Source organism: Ostrea edulis, chromosome 5 (genome assembly GCF_947568905.1).
Source record: "Ostrea edulis chromosome 5, xbOstEdul1.1, whole genome shotgun sequence".
Lineage (NCBI taxonomy): Eukaryota > Metazoa > Mollusca > Bivalvia > Ostreida > Ostreidae > Ostrea > Ostrea edulis.
This window is the reverse complement of record NC_079168.1, coordinates 15,741,699-15,767,574: the sequence shown is the minus strand read 5'-3', so window position 1 is coordinate 15,767,574 and position 25,876 is coordinate 15,741,699. Positions and strand designations below refer to the sequence as shown.

Genomic DNA, 25,876 nt, shown 5'->3' with positions numbered 1-25,876 from the left:
CATAGGTGGAAAATAAGTGTCTGCAGTATCTGCGGTACATTAGTCTCCCCCGGACCCCCTACCAGGGCCCTGCCCTGGACCCGCTGGGGGCCTTGAGCGGCCCCCAGACCCCTCGCCGTTAAATATGCGTTTACATTAATTAACTCAGGCTACGCCACTGCTTTGGGACAAAGGTGACATAAGTTGTAAATTTCAGGACTCCTGCACTCCTGGGGGCAGAGTAAAAATTGTCAAACATTGACCAATATTCAAAATTTTTTACAACTGCACATCTGTAAGAAAAACTAAATGATGTAGAGCAGAAAGGCCTCTTCCAAAATTTTATGATCCCCAAGTAGAAGTTCCGACTCCCTGGGCAGGACCAAACTTGGTATTTTATTATAAATTCATATATTTGTTAAATATTGGATAATATCTTCTTTAAGGCTATTGATACTAAATTGAAACTAAATAGATATTTAAGAGTAGATCCTCTACTAAAATTGTGAATTTTGTGATCCCAGGAGTAAGGGTTTTAAGTTCCAGGGTGGAACCAAAATTATTATAGTGATTTTTGTCTTTATCATTTGAAAGACTTCTTTAGTTTGCTGATACAGTATAAAGACTAAATGCACAGTAATATTGGAAAATCAGAAAAGGAATTTGTACAAAAAGTGTGAATTTTGCAACCCCGGGATTTGATTCGGGATGCGACTGATTAATGGGCCGTGGGCCTCTTGTTATCTATCAAAGGCCAACACTGAATTTTGCAGTGCATTGATTTCAACATTTTCATAATTTCAATACAAATTTCTAGATCATTGACCAGTGTATGTGTTAATTATTACAGTGTACATATCGAAACAGAAACTTTTATTGGTATAATTGGGGGCTTTCAGTTCACAAACATGGTCATTTCTGTGGAAACGAGGGGGTTATTTATATTTTGTCTTTCTTATGACCGAATATAAATAACCCCCTCGTTTCCACAGAAATTACAAACATGGAAGTGTGTGCAGAATATGTCTTAATTGGTGACTGAACAACTGCATTTAAAATTCAACTTCTTAAAATACCCCATCCTTAGTATATCTAAAAATGAAGTTGAAATGGAACGTGTGTATTAAAATTCCTAAGGAAATATTCATTTATCTATTTAGGCCGCAGGCGCTTGTTTCATAAACTTGGCAAGTTATACTATATAATAAAAAGTGTTCATTAAAATTGCTACTGGATCCACCCCTTGGAGTTACCTACCCATTTGTTTATGTGGACAACAAGTAAATGATGTTACATTGCTTTTCATTGGTTTACTTAATTGTGCCGAAAATGCTGATTGGTTTGCTGTCCCATCATGGTGGACTTGTTCATTCTAGAAAAAACGAAGAACATGGGATATTGCTTGTTGTGTATGTAAACCGTCGTAGATTTCCAAGATATTAGTACAGAAAGATGCCGTTGGCTGTAAGAGATTACACATGGGAGGAAACGGAGAAAATGGTGTTTCTTACTGTGCCTTTGAAAGGGGTAAAGGCCAACAAAGTCAACATTCTGAGTTCGGAAGACTATATAAAGGTATCGGGAGGTGTAAAAATTCATAGAACAGTTACAATGGCTGTGGAAAATTTTATTCTAGCTGTCGACATGATTTATGAAGTACATGTTGGATCTGTTAATCTGTACACAGGATATGATAATAAATCCCCCCCCCCCCCCCAATGAATCGATAGATGAACAGGTAGGGAAAACTTCCCCTACAACGAGATATTCTCACGAAAACACGATTATCCCTCTCTAGCAAGAGTAAATATATCCCGTACAGCCGAGAAAAACACCCGTGGAGCGTATCTCTTTATCAGGTTGGGAACACTTCCCCTATAGCGAGATATTCTCGCTAAAACGCGATTATCTCTCTCTAGCGAGAGTAAATATATCCCGTACAACCGAGAAAAACACCCGTGGAATACATCTCTTCGTGTTTCACGTGAAAAGAAGAAAAAGTGCTAAAATGTGTGATACTTCTGCAAATATATTAATCAAAACAAAAACACTCACGATGTGTATTGGATTTCAGACTGCTTCTCTCTTACGCAGCAACTTTGATATGAAATTTCTTGACTATGTTGTCAATTTCATAGAAACAATTCGCATCATGTTGAGTGTGTGTTGCACTTATTCAGCGTTGCACGGGATTTGCCATTATTTTCAATAAAGACGCCAAAACACCTGTTTATGGTCATGTTTATTTCTCGCTAAAGAGGGATAATCGCGTTTTAGCGAGAATATCTCGCTATAGGGGAAGTGTTCCCAACCTATTTATGTTTCACATGAAGAGAAGAAAAAGTGCTAAAATGTGTGATACTTCTGCAAATATATATATTAATCAAAACAAAAATACTCACGATGTGCATTGGATTTCAGACTGCTTCCCTCTTGCTCAGCAACATTGATATGTAATTTCTTGACTGTGTTGTCAATTTTATAGAAACAATTAATATGTCATGTTGAGTGTGTGTCGCACTTATTCAGTGTTGCTCGGGATTTGCCATTATTTTCAATAAAGACGCCAAAACACCTGTTTATAGTAATGTTTACTTTCTCGCAAAAGAGGGATAATCGTATTTTAGTGAAAGGATCTCGTTATAAAGGAAGTGTTCCAACCTGATGAATACTAATTAATATGACTTCAGCACCTTTTAATTAAACAAAACTTTACCAAGATATCTACAACGATACTGTTTATGCGCTTCGGTCTTGGGAGATGGGGGAGGGGGGGGGGGGGTAGCTAGCAAGCCTCATAGGACGCGAGGGTTAAAGCCACACTAGCATGCAGCACACTCTTTGTTAATTGTGGACATCGATCACTATGTCAATGTAGAAGAGTGAAATCATTTGTTGATTTGACTTACTTCTTGGTTGGAGTTATATGCATACTTCTTGTATAATCTTGGTGAGATTCAGTGTGGCTGTGATATTTTGACTGATGCCGTGTAACATTGTGGTAAGATCCGGAGCCGAGGTTCAGCAAAATTTCTGAGTACCTTCAAAGTGCAGGGCCTTAGTTCCTTGTGTAGTAGTTAGGGCTATATAGACTATGTATATTGGCCTAGGTAGCTAAGTGGTTAGAGTGGCAATAGAGCCTCTGACTAGTAATGCAGGGGTCTCAGATTCGATTCCTGGTCCAGCCATAAATTTTCTCCTTTCCTTACATTTGGTGCCATTGGCCACCCCTGAAGTTCAAGGTGAAAGTCCTACCAAGAGCAAAAGAATCTGGGTTGTGTGTCTTTGAGGTAAATTTTGGCCTGTGTAGCTCAGTGGTTAGAGCCCCTGACTACTAATGTAGGGGTCCCAAGTTCATTTCCTGGTCCAACCATAAATTTTCTCCTTTCCATTATTACACGAGTACGCAGTTCCATACTTCATGTGACGTGGGTTAGAGTTAGGTTGCATATATGTTGGCACCATATTTATACAGAAGTGTAAAGACATGTCTCCCAATATTCAGAAATTGTCCCAATCTGATCAAAAGTAGATATTTCTATGCTGGTAATTTTTATATGGTAGTATATTTTTTCCAACCATGCTTTGAAAAGTATAATTATATAATCAAAGGTGAATTTAAAAGGAATAAAAGTCTAGGTGATTTTTGTTATGGGCAAACAATAACAGTATCAGGTAATTTCTGCATTAATAGGCAATCACACAGACATTAACAGCTGTGCTTAATAAAATCCACTCAATATAATCCAGACATTTGTTCCTTAGATATTTTGTATGTCACCTAGGTAAGCTACCCTCCCTATTTCTTTGAGTGCTTTCTATGTGAGAGTGTTGATGATGTGTCCAGTACAGCGCAGATTGGAAATGGTGCTGTTGTGTTCAAACTTCAGAAGAAAGAACCACAGCTGTGGAATCATTTACATCATGACAAGTCAGGTGAATACCGTGTGAAATTCGCTTTGATAATTTTTTTCTAGAGTGTGCTTTACTGTGATTAATAATGATAACGGTCTTACGTTGGTAGATGATAAAGAATTCACAAAACGAATGAGAGAGGAAGCAGTAACACGTAACCAGGAGAGAGCAGAGGTGTCTGCCAAGGAGAAGGCAGAGAAAAAGAAGGAAAATGAAAAATACGCCATGAATGAAATGATGAAGGTAAGCATATTTAGATGCATGAAGGTTGTATAAAGCATTCTTTTTTTAAAATTTTCAGTCAGATTAATGGAATACAGTATGTAATATGTGAAATGTAAAGATTAGTAGAGTTCTGGAGGAAATCCAGTGTAATTCTCCTGAATATATTGATATGTTTACTGGTGTACTTTTAAATGATGACAGCTTGAACAAGAGGAAAGAGATAGAATTTCAAACATAAAAGAATCTGAGAAGAAGAAAGCAATGGAGGAACTTGAAATTTGGAAAGAGGAACAGAGACAAGCAGCAGAACGGGTATGAAAATAGGAAAAGGTGAAGTTATGTCGCCCCTCCCCCTCCCTCCGGGACTATTGTGCATGTAGATCACGATTTAGTAAACCTCAAAATGAGTATCAGTTTAAACCTATGACATGTTCCAATTTCACATGTCAGGGAGGTCAAAAAGTTAATGAAAATAATGAATTTCTTCATTTTTGGCCAAAAATTTACAAATTTGATGTGCATATACTTTCAGAAAATATAGAGCACACTCTAATCTACCTCTCTAACTGTATACCAGTATCAGCTGCAACTTTGGTATAAGAATTGTAGGCAAATGTGTGTTTCATGTTTTCCAAAGCAAAATGTATGTAAAGTGATATGTCATTTTCTTCATAAATCCTAACTTTACTTAAAATCTTTGACAGTCCTGTAGCTTTAGTCAAACACATTGAATTTATGAGTGCGATTATATATTTATACCAGAGCATCATCATTGTTTTAAGTTTATTTCGAATGTTAAGCAAAAAAAAGGGGGGGTCCACATGGGATTTTAAAATGTAAAGTTACATGAATCTTGAAACATCTCAGAAAAGAGTACGAACCCAGCATTTTGATGTACATTGTTTCCTTGCATGTGTAGCGGGCAAACTTACTTATTTGACGGTGACTAGATATATGAATAGAGGTTCAACAGATACAGCCTCAAAATATGCTCCTGTGTATTGCATTATCTCCCTTCCTTGTGCAGACACAACATTGTATCTGCATTAATTTCTCAGTTTAAACATATTTAGTTGAATGTATTAATGATATGATTTTCATTGCATAACCACATTGGAACTGTTTATGCCTTATATTGATTATTGATCTAGATGGCTAGTCTGGAATAAGATAAGATTTAGGGATTTAGATTTTTAAAAAGGAAATCTTAATATGCAAATCTGTATAACAGGAAAAAAATAGGATCCTCGAAGAAGGAAGGGCAAAAGAAGCAGCTCGTAAAGAGGAGATGAGGAAAGAAAAGAAGAAGAAAAGTATGACATATATAGTGTTCATTAGTCATCTAACATTGTACAAAATTTATAGGTTCATATATAAAGTTATTTATGGAAAAAAAATATGCTCCTACAAATATCTGTTTATTTGTATAAAATATCTTTTCAATTGTATGTCAACATGACCATTAAGCTGTAAATGCCCAGGTATAGATATTTGTGGACCTCTTCTTGCAGGTAAAAATATTTTTGAAGATGCTAGTAATGGAATGCCAACAAGAGATGTTGGTAGAATAGAGATTAAGTTCACTCCTCGAGTATTTCCCACACCTGTCAGAGAATCGCAATCACATCTCGAAGACGAAGTAAGTTCTGGTAGCTGTTACAGCAAAATGCCATTATATCATGAAATATTGTTTAGATGTACATGTATATATGTAATATTGTTCAGATGTGAGGCAGTTCCTCACCATTCTGGTACATTTTATACAATGTCATTTTGTACATACAGTGGTTGAAAAAGCAAGCAGAAGCCAGGAGAATTACAGAAATAGAAGATGAAGACTTGACAGAGGAAGAAAAAGACCCAATATATCTCAGGGACAAGGGCGTGTATGTATGATAAACTGATTCATAGTAGTTCATACTTGAACACTTTACTTATTAAATATTAATATAAGTAAATACACATACCCCGGTTTTAGAAAATATGTGTTGTTACTTTTAATACCACTTTATAGATTATTACAGATATGTGCCAACATGGGCCACTAAGTTCATGTATTTTCAATTGCAGTTCATTTTTCAAGTCAGGAAATTACCAAGCTGCTGTCAATGCCTTTACCACAGCTCTACGATTCAATCCTAAAATGCCATCGTATCCTTTTTGTCAAAGTGTCAAACATTTTATTAATAATTCTGTAATGCACATTTTGGTATTGATTTCTGAGGGAATGGTCTAAATTTCCTTTAATTTCTGAATTTTAAAAATTATACATTTATTATTTTTGCTTAATTTCTGTAGATTATATTCAAATAGAGCAGCTTGCCATTTGAAAACTAGAAATTTCTTCAAGTGTATCGAAGATTGTTCAAAGGTAGATAATACTAGCCTTTTACAAATTTTCTACATATGTGTAATACTCTGAATACATGAACAGTAAAACTTCTCAAAACTGACCAGCAGTTGAGGGGAGAAAATGGATGGTTTAGAGTGTGTCCAGTTTACTGAAAATTAACTGCTGATGAGTTATGTCCCTTTTCCAAAGCTTCTTGATGATTATGTCTCCCCTTCCCAGAAGGGGGACCTATTGTTTTAGTGTGAATTCTTTTTTCTTTTTTTCCTTCTTCTTCCGCTTCTCATACAAAGTTTGTCCGGCCCTTAACTTTTTCGTCTTTTGACATAGGCCTTTGGTATGTGGGTATACCATAAGACAATGTGCCACATGCCATTTTGATGACCTTTGATGTAAAGGTCAAATAGAATATTTTGGGCATTTTTGTTGTCTGAACCATAACTTTTTTGTCTCTTGACATAGGCCTTTGATATTTGTTATGTGAGTATACCATGACAATACAGTGTGTCGCGTGCCATGTTTGATGACTTTTGACCTTGACTTTTTATGTAAAGGTCAAATAATAGAATTTTTGGGCTAGGCCTTTGAAATTTGGTATGTTAGTATAACATGATAAGGCAGTGTGTCACAAGCCATTTTTGATGACCCTTGACCTTTTATGTAAAGGTCAAATAATAGAATTTGTGGGCTAGACCTTTGATATTTGGTATGTGAGTATATCATGATAAGACAGTGTGACACGTGCCATTCTTGATGACCTTTGACATTTTATGTAAAGATCTGGACTATAACTTTTTTGTCTTTTGATATAGGCCTTTCATATTTGGTATGTTGATAAGTTTAATTTACTTTTATATGTTGACCTACTTTTAAGAAAACCTAACCTAGGCAATATCTCCTATAAGGAAGGGCTTTCATATTTTGTATTTAGATTCCTTATGGCAAGACATTTCATTTAAATGCCATGATTTTTGACTTTGGAGTTTGACCCAAATTTCAAAACTTTTTCGTGCTCATAACTTTTCGATGGAGAGTGATACATCTTTCATATTTATGCATATTGGTTTGCACATGTCGGTTGGTCGGTAGACCACATGTTGTCCGCTCAATATCTTGAGAACCATTCACTTGATCATAATGATATTTCATATGTGGGTTGGTTATGAAAAGAAGAGGACCCCAATTGTTTTTCAGGTCAAAAGGTTAAAGGTCAAGGGTCAACCTACTCTGGACATAGGAATATACTGTCCACTCAATATCTTGAGAACCCTTTGCTTGACAGACATCAAACTTGGTACACTGGTACATCTTAAGGAGTAGATGACCCCTATTGATTTTGAGGTCACCTGGTCAAAGGTCAAGGGTCAAACTGGACATAGGAATATATTGACCACTCAATGTCTCGAGAATCCTTTGCTTGACAGACATCAAACTTGGTACACTGGTATATCTTTAGAAGAAGATGACCCCTATTGATTTTGAGGTCACATAGTCAAAGGTCAAGGGTCAAACTGGACATTGGAATATACTGTCCGCTCAATATCTTGAGAACCCTTTGCTTAACAGACATCAAACTTAGTACACTGGTACATCTTCAGGAGAAGATGACCCCCTATTGAATTTGAGGTCACATAGTCAAGGGTCAAACTGGACATAGGAATATACTGTCTGTTCAATATCTTGAGAACGCTTTGCTTAACAGACATCAAACTTGGTACACTGGTACATCATCAGGAGAAGATGACATCTATTGATTTTGAGGTCACGTAGTCAAGGGTCGAACTGGACATAGGAATTTACTGTCCGCTCAATATCTTGAGAACCCTTTGCTTGACAGACATCAAACTTGGTACACTGGTACATCTTCAGGAGAAGATGATCCCTATTGATTTTCAGATCACATGGTCAAGGGTCAAACTGGACATTGGAATATACTGTCTGCTCAATATCTTGAGAACCCTTTGCTTGACAGACATCAAACTTGGTACACTGGTACATCTTCAGGAGTTGATGACCCCTATTGATTTTTAGGTCACATGGTCAATCCACTCTTGACATAGGAAGATATTGTCTGCTCAATATTTTGAATTGATGATACTACTCTCAATTAAATGATGTGTGTGTATAACCCTTTTCAATTTTGCACCATGGGGGGCATATGTGTTTTACAAACATCTCTTGTTCATATATGCATTCCTTGTGACAAGACTTTTTGTTTGGTACCAAATTTTTTCACCTTGTAGCCTTGACCTTTAATTTTGACCTACTTTAAGAAAAGTTAATCTAGATCATGTTTAAGGCAGGGCTTTTATATTTTGCCTATAGATTCCTTATGGCAAGACCTACCATGATTTTTTACCTTGTATCATGGTTATGACATTACCCTATGGATTAGGTTGGGGCCACGATGTGGGGTCTAAATTTTTCATGGTAATAAAGATTGCAAAAACACTTTTAAAAATCATAACAGTAGGGTCAAGGTGACTCAGATGAGCAATGAGGTTCATGGGCCTCTCTTTTTTTCCAACTTTTGGGATCTCTGTGCATTGGTAAATTATGAAGAATTTAAGAATATTTGTGTCAAAATAGGATTTTCAATGCACATTAATTAAATAATATTGTCATCCATTTCATCCCAGATGTATAGTAGCTGTAGGTGCCCATTGATTGGATGTCAGTACTTAACATTTCCTACCATGGATGGCTTCTTGTGCGATTACCAACTGTGGTCGATACTGTGGAGGAGTAATTCACATTTGTTAACAGTGAATTAAAAATTAGACTTGCAGATGTCTGGTGACCATGTTTAGGATAAGAATTTCTGTTAGGGAAAACATAAAACTTTTGCTTGAAAACTTTTGAGATTGCTCAAAATCGAGGAGGAATGGGTTTCTAGGGAAGCAGTTTTTTGAAGTTTCACTGTTATGAATTTGTATTCATCAAATATGTAGGAGAATGTAATGCACATGTTTGCATTCATCTTATTTCCAATCAAATTGATGTCTCTTTTGTATACACTACATTTTTGTCTTTGTTATTATTGTCCAATAACAGACATTAAAATCATTGTGAAGCTTTGCATGAATTCAGATTTGTATTTTATCAAAACTTTTGTAGGCAATGGATCTTCTGAGTCCTCCTGTTCCGCAGAATGCCAGCAGCAGATGTAAAGCTCTCGTCCGCAGGGGTACTGCTTTTTGTGAGCTGGAGATGTATGTAGAAGGTAAATAAATCATTGTTTTGTTAAACTTTTTTTTTAAATTATGTGAGTAAATGATGACCTTGATATTTGGACCTTAAAAAAAACAAAACAATAGAGGTAATCTTTTGGTGACAGAAATTCTTTATGTAAAGTTTCATTGCTAAAGCTTAAATAGTGTGTTTAATCTTTGTAAATGCAAACATGAACAAGCCTTGTTTACATAAGAAAGAATTGTGAGCTTTCCCGTAACTAGACAACGGACATTAAAAATTTTGCTGACCATTAGAAATTACATGCTTAGTTAAGCTTTGTAAACATTAAAGAAGGGAAATTAAAATTTGAAAATGTTCAGTTCAAATAATGTACATGCCCCTAAATCTATTGTGGTGATAACAGCAAGCTGGTATCCAGACAAAATAAAAAGTGTGTACAAGTAGGTTATGAAAAGTTTTTAAAAACCATTTGATACATGTACATATATTTACATGTGATTCTTGATGTCTTTATACATGTAATTTCTAATTTACTAGAAATTTCTGTACTTGTCTCGTAATTTCTAATTTACTAGAAATTTCTGTAGTTGTAAGTATCAAACATTAAGTAAAAACTTTGGAATAATCTGGACTGTAATATTGGAGCCTGAGGAGCAGTGGGTTAGCATTGTGATGTCATCAACAATGTTCTTTAGTGTAGCATCGTAATGTACATGTAATTATCATTTAAGCATTGTGATGTCATCAACAATGTTCTTTAGTGTAGCATTGTAATGTACATGTAATTATCATTTAAGCATTGTGATGTCATCAACAATGTTCTTTAGTGTAGCATTGTAATGTACATGTAATTATCATTTAAGCATTGTGATGTCATCAACAATGTTCTTTAGTGTAGCATTGTAATGTACATGTAATTATCATTTAAGCATTGTGATGTCATCAACAATGTTCTTTAGTGTAGCATTGTAATGTACATGTAATTATCATTTAAGCATGAATGTTGTTGTCTTGTAACATATTCTAGATTTTGTAAAGTTTTTTATAGGAAAGTCATCATGTTGTAAACATGAACAACAAACTTTTAATTATGTGTTGGGGTTAATTTAGAAAAAAGCTGTTTCAAGTTTTTTCATTCCTATTTTTACAATTTTCACAGGTTTACAGGATTATGAAGCAGCTCTCAAAATTGATCCCAATGATAAGCAAGTGCGTGAGGATGCTGAAAAAATGAGAAAAATAATTCAGTCAAGTTCAGAAAGCTGACAAAATGGAAATGGTATATATTATTAGAAATCTGGCAAAATGTGAGCTGGGAAATCCTCCATGTCTGGTGCAATTCTCCATGACAGTGTAAATAAGTCAAAGACTTGTTATTAAACTTACACTGTTGTCTAAAGGGAATTGAAGTTTTTCATCATGACAATGATGATGAAGAAGATAAGGTGACGAGTGTTGTAGCAAACAAGTTTACTACATGTACATGTGTACATCAAAAAGAAAAAGTTTTTCTTCCATTTCATTTCATTCTTTATTATTAATACAATTGAAAACTACATTCTGTATAAGTACGTATAAGGATGTCTGGTTTTATATCATATGAAATTAAAAACTGTGCATCAAACATATTGTTATCTTTTCAAATTAATAAAGAGAATCATTATCACAATTATGCTATATTCAAATTTCTATAACATCAAATCTGCATACCACTATCCACTACCCAGTTTTCATAACACATGTCCAATGTGATTAATGAATGGGTTAATTGGTTGTCACCTAACTGTATATATTCGCCTATAGGTCGATTCGCCTCTAAGTCAATTGTTTATTTTGTAGCCTATTTTGGAGGGATTTGCCATTGACCTGCTTACAAGTCGGTATAACTTTTTTCAAGAATCGGTCGACAATTTCAAACCAATGCTCTAACATTTTCACCTTTTTTTCAAATAATATTTTGTGAAATGCACTGATATTTATTCATTTCATCAACAAATCATTTTCAGTAATATACACTTGAGACAAATTGAATCATTAAAATATGTAAATACTTGTACTTTATGCATATAATCCTAGAATACATGAATAATATAATATGTCACGTCAACATTAATCATGATAATCGACAGAGTACAAAGTTGTTCAAAAATACTATACATTATGCTGGCCAGAAAAATGCTTATCTTCTTGGGACTTGCTTCTAAGTCGGATATAGAGTTTTGGACCAATTTTTAGCTCCCTAAAATCCGACTTATAGGCGAGTTTATACGGTACATTGCAGGTATAATTTGAAACGGTGTTAATAGTCCAGGTAAATTCTAGATATGATAAATATCTAAATATGACCTTTTTTTGTTCAGACATGCAGTCATGGCTTTAGCATGAAAGAGTATGCCACATACAGTCATTCATTTGCTCTGCTGTCCCTTACACAACAAATGCACTCTTTTTTTCTTTTTTTTTTTTTTACATTCAAGTGATTGATTAATGATAAAATTCATTCAATCACCAAATTCATTATACCACCACATTTTTTTTAGATCATGAAATGTGATGGCCAGTTTTTTGAAAATCAACAGTTAATATAAAAAATAGACAATATATGTAGATTACTTCCTATATATGATATATAAATGTCAAATCTGTCCCCCTTTTCATCAAAAAGACAAACACATTCTTATTAAAGTTCGAAGTCAGATAAGATCAAATTTGGCGGAGCATGGCGATTTTGACTGAACTTCCACTGCCAGCATGTGAAGTTCTGTATCTCCAAACTGGTATTGAACTGCCAAATGGTGGTCGTCTGCTGAGGGATTTGGGACTTTAACATCAAGGACGCCAAGCTTCTTGCAGCCATCATCTGTGACATACATAGGTGACTCCTTTTCTGAGTAATAAATTACTACTGGCATGGAGTCTTGAAATGGTTTGGTGGTTGTGTACGCATCCACCACTTTGTGATTGGCAGGGACTTCTGTGCCGGCTTTAAGGAAAGGCGAAAAGACATCTGCACAGTGTGGCACATCGTTCATCATAAATTTTTTGTCATTTCTGTGCTTTGAATCATCAAATTCAGGTGTGATTCGGACACCATAGGTATATCTTATAACTCTAGATGAAATTGAATCTGGTTGGTGTCCAAAAATTACTGCTCCCTTTAAAACTGCCAATCCAGCTTCCTCGGGGATGATGATTTGCATTTTGGGAAATGCTTTCTTTACAGCATCTTGAATGAGAAGCGATTCCGAAAATCCACCAACTAAGAGGAGTCTGGACACATCCTCGGCTTCTGTTTTTTGTAGAATGTTCTTAATATGCTGCACAATATCCTCAATTGTTCTCTGAAACATGTTTTTCATGTAGGACACTTTGATACGAAATTTGTCGCCCAATGATGATATATCGTCGTTCAATGTTGATTGTTTCAATACATCTCCCAGTTCTTCCTCAAGAACCTCTTTACATATTTCATTCAAAGTTACATACGGAATTGTAAGATTCACTTTTTTATCACCTTCTTCTTCAGGTTTCAATACACGCTTAGCTGTCTCAAACTCTCTCACCAAATCCATATAGGCAAAAGTCCTTTCCTTTTGAAGACTGTGCATGACTTCGCCACCAAATATCCGTGTCATGGTGGAATAGAACTGGGTGTCTACGGATGTGCCTCCACATGCACCACCACTTGCTTTGAAAAGCTCTTTTAATTTGTTGCCTTCCAACTTTTCATGTACAGTTATATCTGCAGTCCCACCTGTATACAAAAGACAATCTAATAGAATAATCTGTTTAAAGTCTGTGTACATTCAGAGGAAAATGATAGAATTTATAAAGTTAAACTTCGATAAGAATTTCTGATTTTACCTCCTAAGTCAATAACCATGTATTTGGTTCCTTTTCTAGAGACCCCAAACCCTTTAGAGGCTCCAACTAATCTCTCCACCGGTAGATGCTGGCAAAACAGCGAGGCTGCTTCTGGCTCCAAAGCAATATGTAACCTCTTATCCAAACCAGCCTTAAATACAAAGCAATGTGTAATCTCTTATCCAAAACAGCCTTAAACACAAAGTAATGTGTAACCTCTTATCCAAACCAGCCTTTAATACAAAGCAATGTGTATAACCTCTTATCCAAACCAGCCTTAAACACAAAGTAATGTATAATCTCTTATCCAAACCAGCCTTAAACACAAAGCAATGTATAATATCTTATCCAAACCAGCCTTTAATACAAAGTAATGTGTATAACCTCTTATCCAAACCAGCCTTAAACACAAAGCAATGTATAATCTCTTATCCAAACCAGCCTTAAACACAAAGCAATGTGTATAACCTCTTATCCAAACCAGCCTTTAATACAAAGCAATGTGTATAACCTCTTATCCAAACCAGCCTTAAACACAAAGTAATGTATAATCTCTTATCCAAACCAGCCTTTAATACAAAGTAATGTGTAATCTCTTATCCAAACCAGCCTTAAATACAAAGCAATGTGTATAATCTCTTATCCAAACCAGCCTTAAATACAAAGCAATGTGTAATCTCTTATCCAAACCAGCCTTAAACACAATGCAATGTGTATAACCTCTTATCCAAACCAGCCTTAAATACAAAGCAATGTGTATAATCTCTTATCCAAACCAGCCTTAAACACAAAGTAATGTGTATAACCTCTTATCCAAACCAGCCTTAAACACAAGGAAATGTAACTCTATGACATCTTATCCAACCAGCCTTATATACATAAACATTGGAGGCCCACAGGCTGAGTATTACTTAAAATCATCACTACCCCCACCCCCACCCCAAGGCTATGAAATCTATAATGATTTTCCTGTTTGCATATTTAAGCTAAATTCTAATACATATTCAGCAGCAGTATAAAACAAGATGTGTTCCTAAAACACAATTGACCCCAAAAGTGCCCATATTGATGAGACTTTACATAATATTACGTGTATATAATTAGATGTTGTATTAACACTATATGATTATATTTTGAACCTGCCCTAGAGTCAGAACCCTGGGTTGTGAAATTCACAGTTTTGTTAATCCCTTTCTCATGTCTCTGCTTTTCCTTAAATTAATATGCATTTAGTTTTTAGCTCATCTGCAATGAAAGCTCAATTAAGTGAGCTTTTCTGATCACTTTTTGTCTGGCGACTGTCTGCCTGTCCATCCATAAAATTTTCACATTTTTAATTTCTTCAGAACCACAGGGCTAATTTCAGCCAAACTTGCTACAAAGCATGCTTGGGTAAAGAGGATTCAAATTTGTTTAAATAAAGTGTCATTCCCTTTTTGAAGTGGAGATGATAAAGAAATTAATAGAAATTGTGTGGCATCTTTTAATAATCTTTTCAAGAACCACTGGGCTAATTTCAATCAAACTTTCCACAAATCCTCCTTGGGTAAATAGGATTCAATTTTATTAAAATGAAGGGCCATGCTCCCTCCAAAGGGAAAATAATTAAGGAAAGGCAAAATTAGGATGGTGTCATTAAAAATTATCTTTTCAAGAATCACTGTGCCAAAAAAGTAGAAATTTACAGGAAAGCTTCCTGACGTAGGGTGGATTTAAGTTTGTACAAATCAAGTGGCCACTTGGGGTAGGGTGGGGCCACAACAGGGGATCAAAGGTTTGCATGGGGATATATAGGAAAATATTTAAAATCTAGCTTATCAAGAACAATTAACATGGCCATAATTACTCACAGTACTATGCAAGCATCCTGAGGTAGTGCAGATTGCAGATTCAAATTCGTTCAAATATCATGGTACGGGAGGGGGTGGGGGTGGTAGTGTAATGCCACAATAAGGGATTCATATTTTACATGGGAATATATATGGAAAATCTTAATAACAACAGGGCCATGCATACTGAGACATAATAATATGCAAGCATCGTCAGGTTGTGCAGATTTAAGTTTGTTCAAATTATGATCCCCGAAGGCAGGGTGGGGCCACAATGGGTGATTAAAGTTTTATATGGGGATATATAGGAAAACAATTTTAAAAACCTTCTACTAAAAAAGCAGGGTCAGGATTAGTCATAGTAATATGCAAGCATCTTCAGGTAGCGTAAATTCAAGTTTGTTCAATTAGAGGCCCAGTGGTGGGGTGGGGTTAGAATAAAGTTTGATGTTGAACTAATACAGAAAATTAACTAATACACTTTCAAGATAATTAGTAGGGGCATGCTAAATCATCATCAAAAAGCAAACATTCCTAAGTTGTATGGATTCAATTTTTGTACCCTCCTGACTAAAGTAGGAGGAGGGGGGATAATATTGTTTTTGTTGTGTTTGTCTGAAACTTGAACCTTGCTAAAAACTTTTGAATGATGAGTGATAGGGCTCTCATATTTCATATATGTGCATTTCTTGTGACAGGACCTTTATTTTGGTACCAAAGGATTTACCCTTGTGACCTAGACATTGGAGTTTGACCTCCTTTTAAGAAAACTTACTCTTGACATATCTCCTGAACTATTCAATGTGGTGCTTTCATATTATGTATTTATAGATTCCTTATGCCAAGAAATTTCATTTTATGCCATGATGTTTGACATTGCGACTTTGACCTTGGGAGTTTGACTCAAATTTCTAAACTTTACTCTTGCTCATAACTTTTGAATGGTGAATGATACATCTTTCATATTTCATGTAAGCATTAAGTCTTGTGACAAGACCTTTCTTTTGGTACCATACATTTTGATCTTTGACCTTGGATTTAGACCTACTTTTAAGAAAGATTAACTGAGGCAATATCTTCTGGACTGGACTTGGACTTAACTCTGAGATTTTGTTAAATTTTGACTACTCAGATAAATGTTTTCAAGAAATCCGGGCCTGAACTGTTTAAGGTAGCACTTTCATATTTTGTTCATAAATTAATTTCTTATGGCAAGACCTTATTTTTCATATTACCATGATTTTGACCTTCTGACCTTATATCTTGGTTATTTCATGGTCCTTTTGGGGCTAGGTTAGGGCTACAATATGGGGTAAAAAAAATCATTGCAATAAAGATTGCAGAAAATCTTTTAAAATCACAAAAGGTGAACAGCAGGGTAAATGTGACTCAGGTTAGTAATGTGGCCCATGGGCCTCTTGTAATATTCTATCATCAAAATTAAGTCTTTCAAATGATAAAGACAATAGTCACTATATAGCCTCACTCTGGTACTTAAACCCCTACACCTGGGATTATGAAATTTACAATTTTCTTAAGGGGCTACCAGTACCTGTTCATTTCTAAATATCCATGAAGATTCATTTTAGTATCAATGGCATCAAAGACAATGTTATTCAAATTTTTTTTTTTTTTTTACAGATAAACACTATATACCAAGCTTGACTCCACCCTGGAGTCTGAGAACCTATACCATGGGAATCATGAAATTTACAAGTTTGGTAGATGCCTTCCTGCTCTACATGACTATGCATTTAATTTTTCTTACAGATGTGCGTTTGTAGATAAGAATATTTTTGAAAAATGGTCAATTTATGGCAATTTTTGCCCTGCCCCTTGGGCCCCTGGGGTACAGGATTCCTTAAATATACAACTCCTTTGTCACAAAAATGCTTCATAACAAAGGGATCATGGTAATTTTGGTAGAGGCCTTCCTGCTCTACATGTCAATTTACTTTTTCTTGCACATACATGTATGTGTGCATGGTTGTAGAGAAGACTATATTTTTGAAAAATGGTCAATTTTTTGCAGTTTTTGCCAGGCCCTGAGGTGCAAAATTCCTGAAATTTACAATATTTGTCTCAATGATGCTTTATATCAAATTTGAAAGGAGTTGGAAGAGTAGTTATCAAGATAAAGCTAAAATTGTTCGATTGTTAACAGACGATTGACAGACACAACTATACCAATAGCAATAGGTCACCCGAGTAACTCTGGTGGCCTAAAAAGTGAATTCGAACCAGATCGAAGTTATCACTTATGTCTCTTCATGAAACATAACTTGTGTGTCAGTGATGGGGGTAGGGGCTCTTCTTGCTGGTAATTGTAGTAACTGCTGTAAAATGTGTGTTTATGTTGATGCGCATAATAACAATGCTTCAGAAGATCTCACCATTTTTGCTGCTTCCCTCATGAACTGCTTGGCTGGATCTGACCATATTGCTGGTACAGTGAGAACCCATCTAATCTCGTCAGTTTTGATTTCTAAACCTTGCGTCTTCAGTATATCTAGCAAGTGATCCTTGAGAGCCTCAATGGACAAAGCAAACACTTGGATTGCTGGGAATTTGTTTTGTGAAATGTCTTCCAGCATCATGTCCCTGGTTAGTTTCTGAAAATATAAGTTTGAACTTTTGATGAAGTTGGTTTTGTTTTGTTTAGATTGTGTTTGGGTTTGAGTTTTTTGTCGAAGTTTTAATTGTAATGTATTGCCGCAGTTTTGACATGCATATGGGGGGGGGGGGGGGGGGGGGCATGTGAATGTGATTGCCGTTCTGTCACTATGGCTGTTGGAAATACATGTGTAGACAATCCATGCAATTGTGGGCAAGGTTTATTTATAGCTTTTTGTCTGACTAGTGGTTGCTGAACATTGAAGAGTTCTCAATGTGAAACCACTGCACAGGCACCAGAAATGTGGTCCTATGTACATATCCCTACCCATTGAAAACATAAATATAAAGCTTATTTAATACTAATTTAATGGTGTAGGTCCACCTTGAAAAGTGGATGGGGGGGGGGGGGGGCACTAGTGGTAGTGGTAGTGGTAGACATGTAATACATATATACAAGGATACTGCAAATGCCACAGGGGTTGGATATGCGTCTAGTACAGGGGGAGTCGAAGACTCTGCTTCTGCCGCTGGCTAACCTACTTGTAGGTGAAAGGAAAGCCGAGTGCGTCAGTCTTTCTTGCCAGTACAAAGCCTCTACCAGTCCAAGACTTTTACAGTGCCTCCAAGCGGCAGCACACGGTACACTAGGGTCTAGCATCCTAGGTTAAATTGTAAAGGATCTCGGAGTAGCAAGGACCCTAGAGGTGCAGTGTGTAGGCCCACCGGCATGTGGATATGCCCTAGCACTCACCAACCTTGCCCCAGCTATGGGTAAAATAGCCCAACTGCCTTGTGGGTGGCTTGGGAAAGTCAAAGGCTATGGAAGTAAATCCAGACAGAAAATCCGGGTAGATAGAGCTCGAAAGTAGTGGGAACTGCAATCGTCTATGGGAAGGACAACCCTTAAAGTAAACCCGGTCCAACAGTGCGGAGGTTTGGCATGGTGTTAACTGCTCCACCCTGTAAAAACGTTCTTGTTACGGAAACTGAAAACCAGAACCAAAACCAAACTCAACATCAGGACAATAATGGTGATCTCCCATCTGGAAACCAGACTGCATGGACAAATGAATGCTCACAGCACGACTAGACCATCATTATTGCATCCAAAGCAATCTTGTTACATTGGGGCATGGAACGTGCGGACAATGTACGAGACGGGCAAAGTTGCACAGATAGAAAGAGAGATGAATAGATATAACATTCAAATTCTGAATGGTTGACATCTGTGAGTTGAACAACTGTGTGATAGGTGGCACTATATTCCCACACAAAGAAATACATAAGAAAACATGGATATCTCCAAATGGTAGGGACAGTAACCAAATTGACCACATCATAATAAACGGAAAATGGAGGCACTCGTTAGAAAATGCCATCGTTCGACGGGGTGCAGATGTAGGCAGTGACCATCACTTATTGTTAGCAAAAATCAGAATCCACCTGAGAAAAACCGTGAAAAGATCAGAGACAACAAGAATAAAGTACCATACAACAAGACTGAGAGATCCAGGTATACAGAAAAAGTTCTCTTTGACACTGAGAAATAGATTTCAGGCACTTGGAGATATAGGAGAGGGTTTGGAAAACAACTGGAATGCGTTTCGAGACAGTATCATACGGACCAGTGCAGATGTACTTGGCACTAAGACAAGATCAGACAAAGACTGGATACAACTGGATACATGGAAGCTGATTGACAAGAGAAGACTTCTTAAACAGAAAAAGCAAAATGCAAGATCAGAACGAGTAACAGCTAAATACAGTAAAGAATACTCTGAATGCAATAAAGAGACCAAAAGAAAGTTAAGGAAAGATAAAAGGGAATATTTTGAAGCAAAAGCAAGCGAGGCAGAAGAGGCAGCAAAAAAAGGTCAACAAGGAGAAATTTTCAAAATCACAAGAGAATTGTCTGGGAAATATAACAGCGGAAGCTCCATCATAAAAGATAAAAATGGAAATAAGATAACCTTAGATGAAAAACAACTAGAGAGATGGACAGAACACTTTAGCGAGGTTCTCAATAGACCAATGCCCTCAGCCTTCCCAGACATAGACGAAGCTATTGGTGATACATTAGAAATATTCGAACCATTCGAAGCAAATCTTGAACCACCAACCAAAGATGAAATATTAAAAGCAATAAAAAGTCTGAAGAACAACAAGGCATCAGGTATCGACAACATCAGCGCAGAAATGCTAAAAGCAGATCCGAAACCAATAGCTGATAAACTTTACGAACTTTTTAATAAGATATGGGCCAACGAAGTACTACCTGCGGACTGGTTAAGGGGTCTTATTGTAAAGCTTCCAAAGAAAGGGGATAAAACGGAATGTACAAACTGGCGTGGTGTTACCCTGTTGTCTGTGCCAAGCAAAATATTCTGCAAAATCATCTATATGAGACTCAGTGATGCCATAAATGATATCATCAGGAAAGAACAGGCTGGATTTCGACCAGGTGTAGGCTGTATCGACCATATATTTACATTAAGAAATATCATAGAACAGTGTATTGAGTGGAACAGCAAAGTACACATAAATTTCATTGACTTTGAAAAGGCTTTTGACAGCATACACAGAGAGAGCCTTTGGAAGATACTCAAAACGTATGGATGCCCAGAAAAATTCATTAACATCATCAAAAGTTTTTACAACAACTTTTCATGCAGTGTCATACATAACAACACACTGACAAACTGGTTTAACATAACAAGTGGAGTACGCCAGGGATGCATTATGTCACCTATGCTTTTCTTAATTGCAATCGATTGGGTTATGAGAAGAACTGTTGGGAACAAACGCAGAGGAATTAGATGGACACTGACATCTATGCTAGAAGACATAGATTTTGCTGACGACATCGCATTAATATCATCTACTGCTAACCATCTTCAAAAGAAAACAAACGAATTGAATATAAATGCTAACAAGATCGGCCTTAAAATAAACAAGAAGAAAACAAAGACCATGCAGTTTGTTCCTGCACCACCACAAATAAAATTAGAAAATGAGAACTTGGAAGAAGAAAATGAGTTTACATACCTTGGAAGCACAATTAGCAAAAACAACGCAACAGAAAAAGACATCACCAGCAGATTACAGAAGGGAAAAGCTTCCTTTCACCAACTTAATAAAATATGGAGGACTAGTAACATCAGCGAAAAGACAAAGATCAGACTATACCAGAGCAATGTCCTATCAGTCTTGCTGTATGGTGCAGAATGTTGGAGACTAACGCAAAAAGATAATAAAAGGCTGTCCGGATTCCACACAAAATGTCTAAGGAAAATATGCAAGATCTACTGGCCCAGGAAAATATCAAACAAAGATCTATATAAAAGAACAGGGCAGAAAGATCTAATCACAATGATTAAACAAAGACAGTTTAGATGGATTGGCCATGTCATCAGAAAAGGAAACGAATCCATCACAAAAACAGCACTTAAATGGACTCCAGCAGAAGGAAAGAGAAGCAGAGGAAGACCTAGAGAGACATGGAGAAGGACTATAGAAAGTGATATAAAGAAGATGGGAAAAACCTGGAAGGAAGTAGAAAAGATGGCTATGGATAGAAACAAATGAAGGGATCTGGTATCAGCCTTATGTGCCACCGGGCACGAAGAGGATAGGTAGGTAGGTAGGTTATTTAATACTAATTTAATGGTGTAGGTCCACCTTGAAAAGTGGAGGGGGGGGGGGGGGGCACTACCACTTTGAAAATTGATTTCTGCCAGAGGATATATTATGAATGCAATTGTTCAAAACAAATAACAAATAATAACATTCATCTGGCCCTCATTGCATGGGTTCAATTCATCAGTTCAAACATACTCTTACACCTGTCAGTAATACAACAAAATAACGGGGAGGGGGGGGGGGCACCCAATGTATCTTACTTTGCATATAGAAATAACTAATTTTGTAAAAATAATGGAAAATGAATGTCAAAAAAGGGGAGCAATACCCCCCTCCCCCCATTCTATACATGCTTGTTATACCCTGAGTAAACTTGTGGTTCTACCCCATTATGATTTAGCACCTGCATAAGTTTCCTGCTTTATTAGATGTTATAAGATATCTTCTAAAAGAAAGTTTATAAAATATCGCATATATCTTATAAGATATCTCATATAATTTACAGTTTATAAGATATCTCATAAAATATATAAGATATCTTTAATAAACTAAATAAGATATCTCATAAACTTTAAAAGATATATTGTATATTAAACAAGATATCTCATAAAGTTTATGAGATATTTTGAAATATGAGATATCTTATAAAAGTTATACATGTATGATATTTTATAAAAGTTATAAGATATCTTATAAAGTTAATGAGATATCTTATAAATATCATTTATGAGATATCTTATAAAATATATCAGATATCTTTAAAAGTTCATGAGATATCATATACAAATTCATTTATGACATATCTTATAAAATATATGGGATATAAAGTTTATGAGATATTTTATAAAACAATTATACAATATCTTATGTTTCATAAGATATCTTATTTAAAAAAAAAAGATATATCTCATATCTTTTGTAAGACATCTTATGAAGGATATAAGATACCTCATCAACTTTAGAAGATATCTTTTAACTTTTATAAGACATCTTATAAAATTTAAGACATATCTTTAAAGAGGAATAAATGTAAAAACGGCTGCCATACCGCATTAATTGAATTGAAGCTCTCATCAATTCAATTAATGAGAACAATAATTGATTTAATGTGCACATTTTGAAATTCAATTATTGGCATTTGCGCTCATCAAATCAATTGATGGTATCTTCAAATAATTAAAGATATCTACAATCATTTGAGTTTATGTTAATTTGGCGCTCCATAGGAATGAGCCATAAAGAGGTCGCGAAAAACTATCGAATACTCCCGAGTTATATATTAACACGCGTCGATGAGGATTATTAAATATGGTGGATCAATGGCATAAATGTTGAATCACTTTGGGGAGGATGACGATAAAAGATATTTTGAATCGAAGTTTTGAGTAAAAACACGTTTCATTACCGTTAATGATTAATCATTAAAAATCTTTGTGTTTTTATTAGGGATGGTATATTATAGATCTTTAGTATCATTATTATTACAGACAAAATTACCGGTTCATGTGGTTAAATACGCATGCATTTCTACATTTTTGACTTCTCTCTTTTCCCCCATTGTTGTAATATTTTTAACAGTATTAATCAAGTTGATCGCGATCATTCGATGCCAAAATGTTTTCAGACATGAACAATAATGAATTTCTCTGTCATAGTAGAGTGGCAAGGTTGATTTTCATTGTCATGTGCGATAGAAGATGCAGAGCTCGCAGTACGAAGCTAGCTACGAAGTCGAAGGCAGGCAAGTGGTTTATTCTACAGGTTGTCTCTCACCAGAGGGCGCGTTACGCAAGCTTCACATACAGAGCCAAACTTCCGCCAGAGGTCGTTTGCACACACGCAGAGGACTATGGGTAGTATGATACAGAGCGAGGAGCGCACAGAACTCTGGGTAAAGAAGGAAGGCGGGCAATGAACTCCATTACAGGCCTAAGCAATTCAATACACTCAAGAGAAAAATGTACATAACATTTAACGTCGCTAGCAATATGAAATGAACAATCCTGTTCTGTTTATCTTATTCAGTTTGGTTATAGCTATGAGATTACGAAAAAATTATCTAAATACCATATTGTTGTGCAGCTTCATTTTGAATCTGTTAAAGTACAAATATTCATTTTGTTTTCCGTCGAGGGTGATGTCAGAAAATCTGTTTTCAGCGTCAAATCCAAACGACACAAATTTTCCATTTCTCCTCAATAGAAGGCACGTTGGTGTTTTCAGTGACAGGAGATACTTCTGACCAGATACCCAGGCCTGATTGGCATGGATCTTCAGTGGATCTTTCTTGAACTCTTCCCTTGTTGAGAACGCATAACCGGAGTATGTTGTTCCGAAATCAATTGCAGCAACCATTACATAGTTATCCCCCATCTGCAGATAAAAGATTATAACTTCAACTTCATTGGAGGTTAACATTATAAGGATGTATTTTTTACGCACCCGAAAAAATATCGAGTGTCTGTTGTGTTTGATCTGCCCTATTCTCTGTATCTTTAGATTTGAATTTAACAGGTACGTACCATTCTTGGGGGGGGGGGGGGGGGGGGGGGGCTGAAGAACAGGTTTACTTCACAATTATTAAAAATTCTTGACAAACCCCCAAAATCTAATAAAATAAACTATCAAAAATATTCAAAATCAATTTGAGGTCCAAAATGTAGCAGTGTGAAAATTTTGTAAATAACTTTTTAATTTTATGATTAAAAAGAATTGAATTTGCGATTGATAAGATCGTATGATAAAGCTCTACTAAAAACATAGGCCAAAATTGATTTTATTTAATTTCCAATTTGATGTAATTAGTATTTTCCCGCCAAAAGTTTGGTGAGCATTTGACACCTTTTATAGTCATGTGACTTTAGACCAGGGTTGAATTTTTTCATCTTTTCCAGTGGGTTTGAAGTGTTCAGACGTTTGAGTTTTAGTTATAGTTGGAGCTTTTTCGCCATCAGGGTACGTTGTGCTTTTCTTTGTTTTTATAGAAGCAATAGTATCGCAGTTGGCGCTCTAAATTATATTACTAATATCTAACAAAGTGCATGTTAACTTTTATTGCAGTTGCACCAAAGAAGCTTTGATTTGTAGATTGCAAGCTTAAAGTCCATAACTTTGGTAAGTTATACTATTTAGACTAAAGCAATAATACAAATAATCAAATAATTAGTTTTTTGAACTTATTTTTCTCATTTATTAAATATAAATAAGTTCGATGGATCACTTTTATAAGTGTGTTAATCACACTTATAAAAGTGATCCACCGAACTTATTTATATTAGTGCTTGAATATCATTTGATATAACTTTGTGCTAAGTTTCAAATGATAATATATATATAGTGTATGTATTTGATGTGATGTACATTTTCATATGCGGCTTTCTGTTCGTTACAGGGCATTTCAATTTATACTATTTGTTGTGCAATTAACTGTGCCAGTTAATGAACTGACATGGATGGAATATAAAGACGAACTTTTAACAAGGATTTACGCTGTTGTTGTATTTCTTATCAACGCATCGTGAGTTTAAAATCTTACATCGTGGGGGTAGCGGGGAGGGGTTAACCCAAAGCGTCTTACTTCAAGTCTGCCTGACATTACATGTAAAACTAATGCAAATTCAACGTTGTCAAAAGAAGTTCCAGCCCCTCCCTCCTCCCCACGGTTCTACGTGCGTGCTTAATTTATAAGGGGTGAACTGAAAAGTCAAAGCGAAACTTTATTCAAGGTGAAGGTGTTACACCGTGCAGTGTTCAATATATGTATTGCATACACCCCCCCCCCCTCTCTCTCTCTCTCTCCATTTGTTGCACAATGGCCCCCACTGATGCCATCACATGCTGGGAGTCTATTTTACTTATTCATCATATCATACATAAGAATTGAAATGTTCTTGATGTGTGTCGCTGTCAATCAAAACGAAAGTAGAATACACAATTCTCGGAATATTATTTAATAAGATAATGGATGCTTTAAATTTTGATATACAGTATTACTGTTGATAAATTTCGGTTGAAATAGTTGATAGATAGTTTAGTTTTTTGTGAATCTAAAACTATACCTTAGAATACGATTTAGCTTGGAACAAGGACGTAGAATTCCCCAGTCGTTCACCTGGCTCAGAATTTAAACCCAGGGTTACCGGATAAATCGATTCAAGATTGTTAAATTACAACGATCGTAGATTTCTGCATGAATGCATGTACACAACTTCCACTTTACGATAAAAAAAACCCATGAGGATTTTTTTTATATATTTGAAGTTGT

General features: G+C 35.8%; 2 protein-coding genes across 2 annotated transcripts; one reads left to right on the top strand and one right to left on the bottom strand.

Moving 5' to 3' along the window:
• Positions 1 to 1,295: 1,295 nt before the first annotated feature.
• LOC125650435 (dynein axonemal assembly factor 4-like) lies at positions 1,296 to 11,288 on the top strand. Its single transcript, XM_048878740.2, has 11 exons — positions 1,296 to 1,554; positions 3,765 to 3,915; positions 4,004 to 4,137; positions 4,321 to 4,431; positions 5,351 to 5,432; positions 5,631 to 5,758; positions 5,905 to 6,005; positions 6,190 to 6,270; positions 6,418 to 6,490; positions 9,587 to 9,692; positions 10,824 to 11,288. The coding sequence occupies exons 1-11, from the start codon at positions 1,432 to 1,434 to the stop codon at positions 10,928 to 10,930; spliced, it is 1,197 nt and encodes a 398-aa protein (XP_048734697.1). The 5' UTR covers positions 1,296 to 1,431; the 3' UTR covers positions 10,931 to 11,288.
• On the bottom strand, positions 11,171 to 25,876 carry LOC125650434 (heat shock 70 kDa protein 12A-like). The gene is made up of 5 exons (XM_048878739.2): positions 25,671 to 25,876; positions 23,680 to 23,985; positions 17,751 to 17,969; positions 13,529 to 13,679; positions 11,171 to 13,418 (listed from the first exon to the last, which is right to left on the bottom strand). The coding sequence occupies exons 2-5, from the start codon at positions 23,983 to 23,985 to the stop codon at positions 12,358 to 12,360; spliced, it is 1,737 nt and encodes a 578-aa protein (XP_048734696.2). The 5' UTR covers positions 25,671 to 25,876; the 3' UTR covers positions 11,171 to 12,357.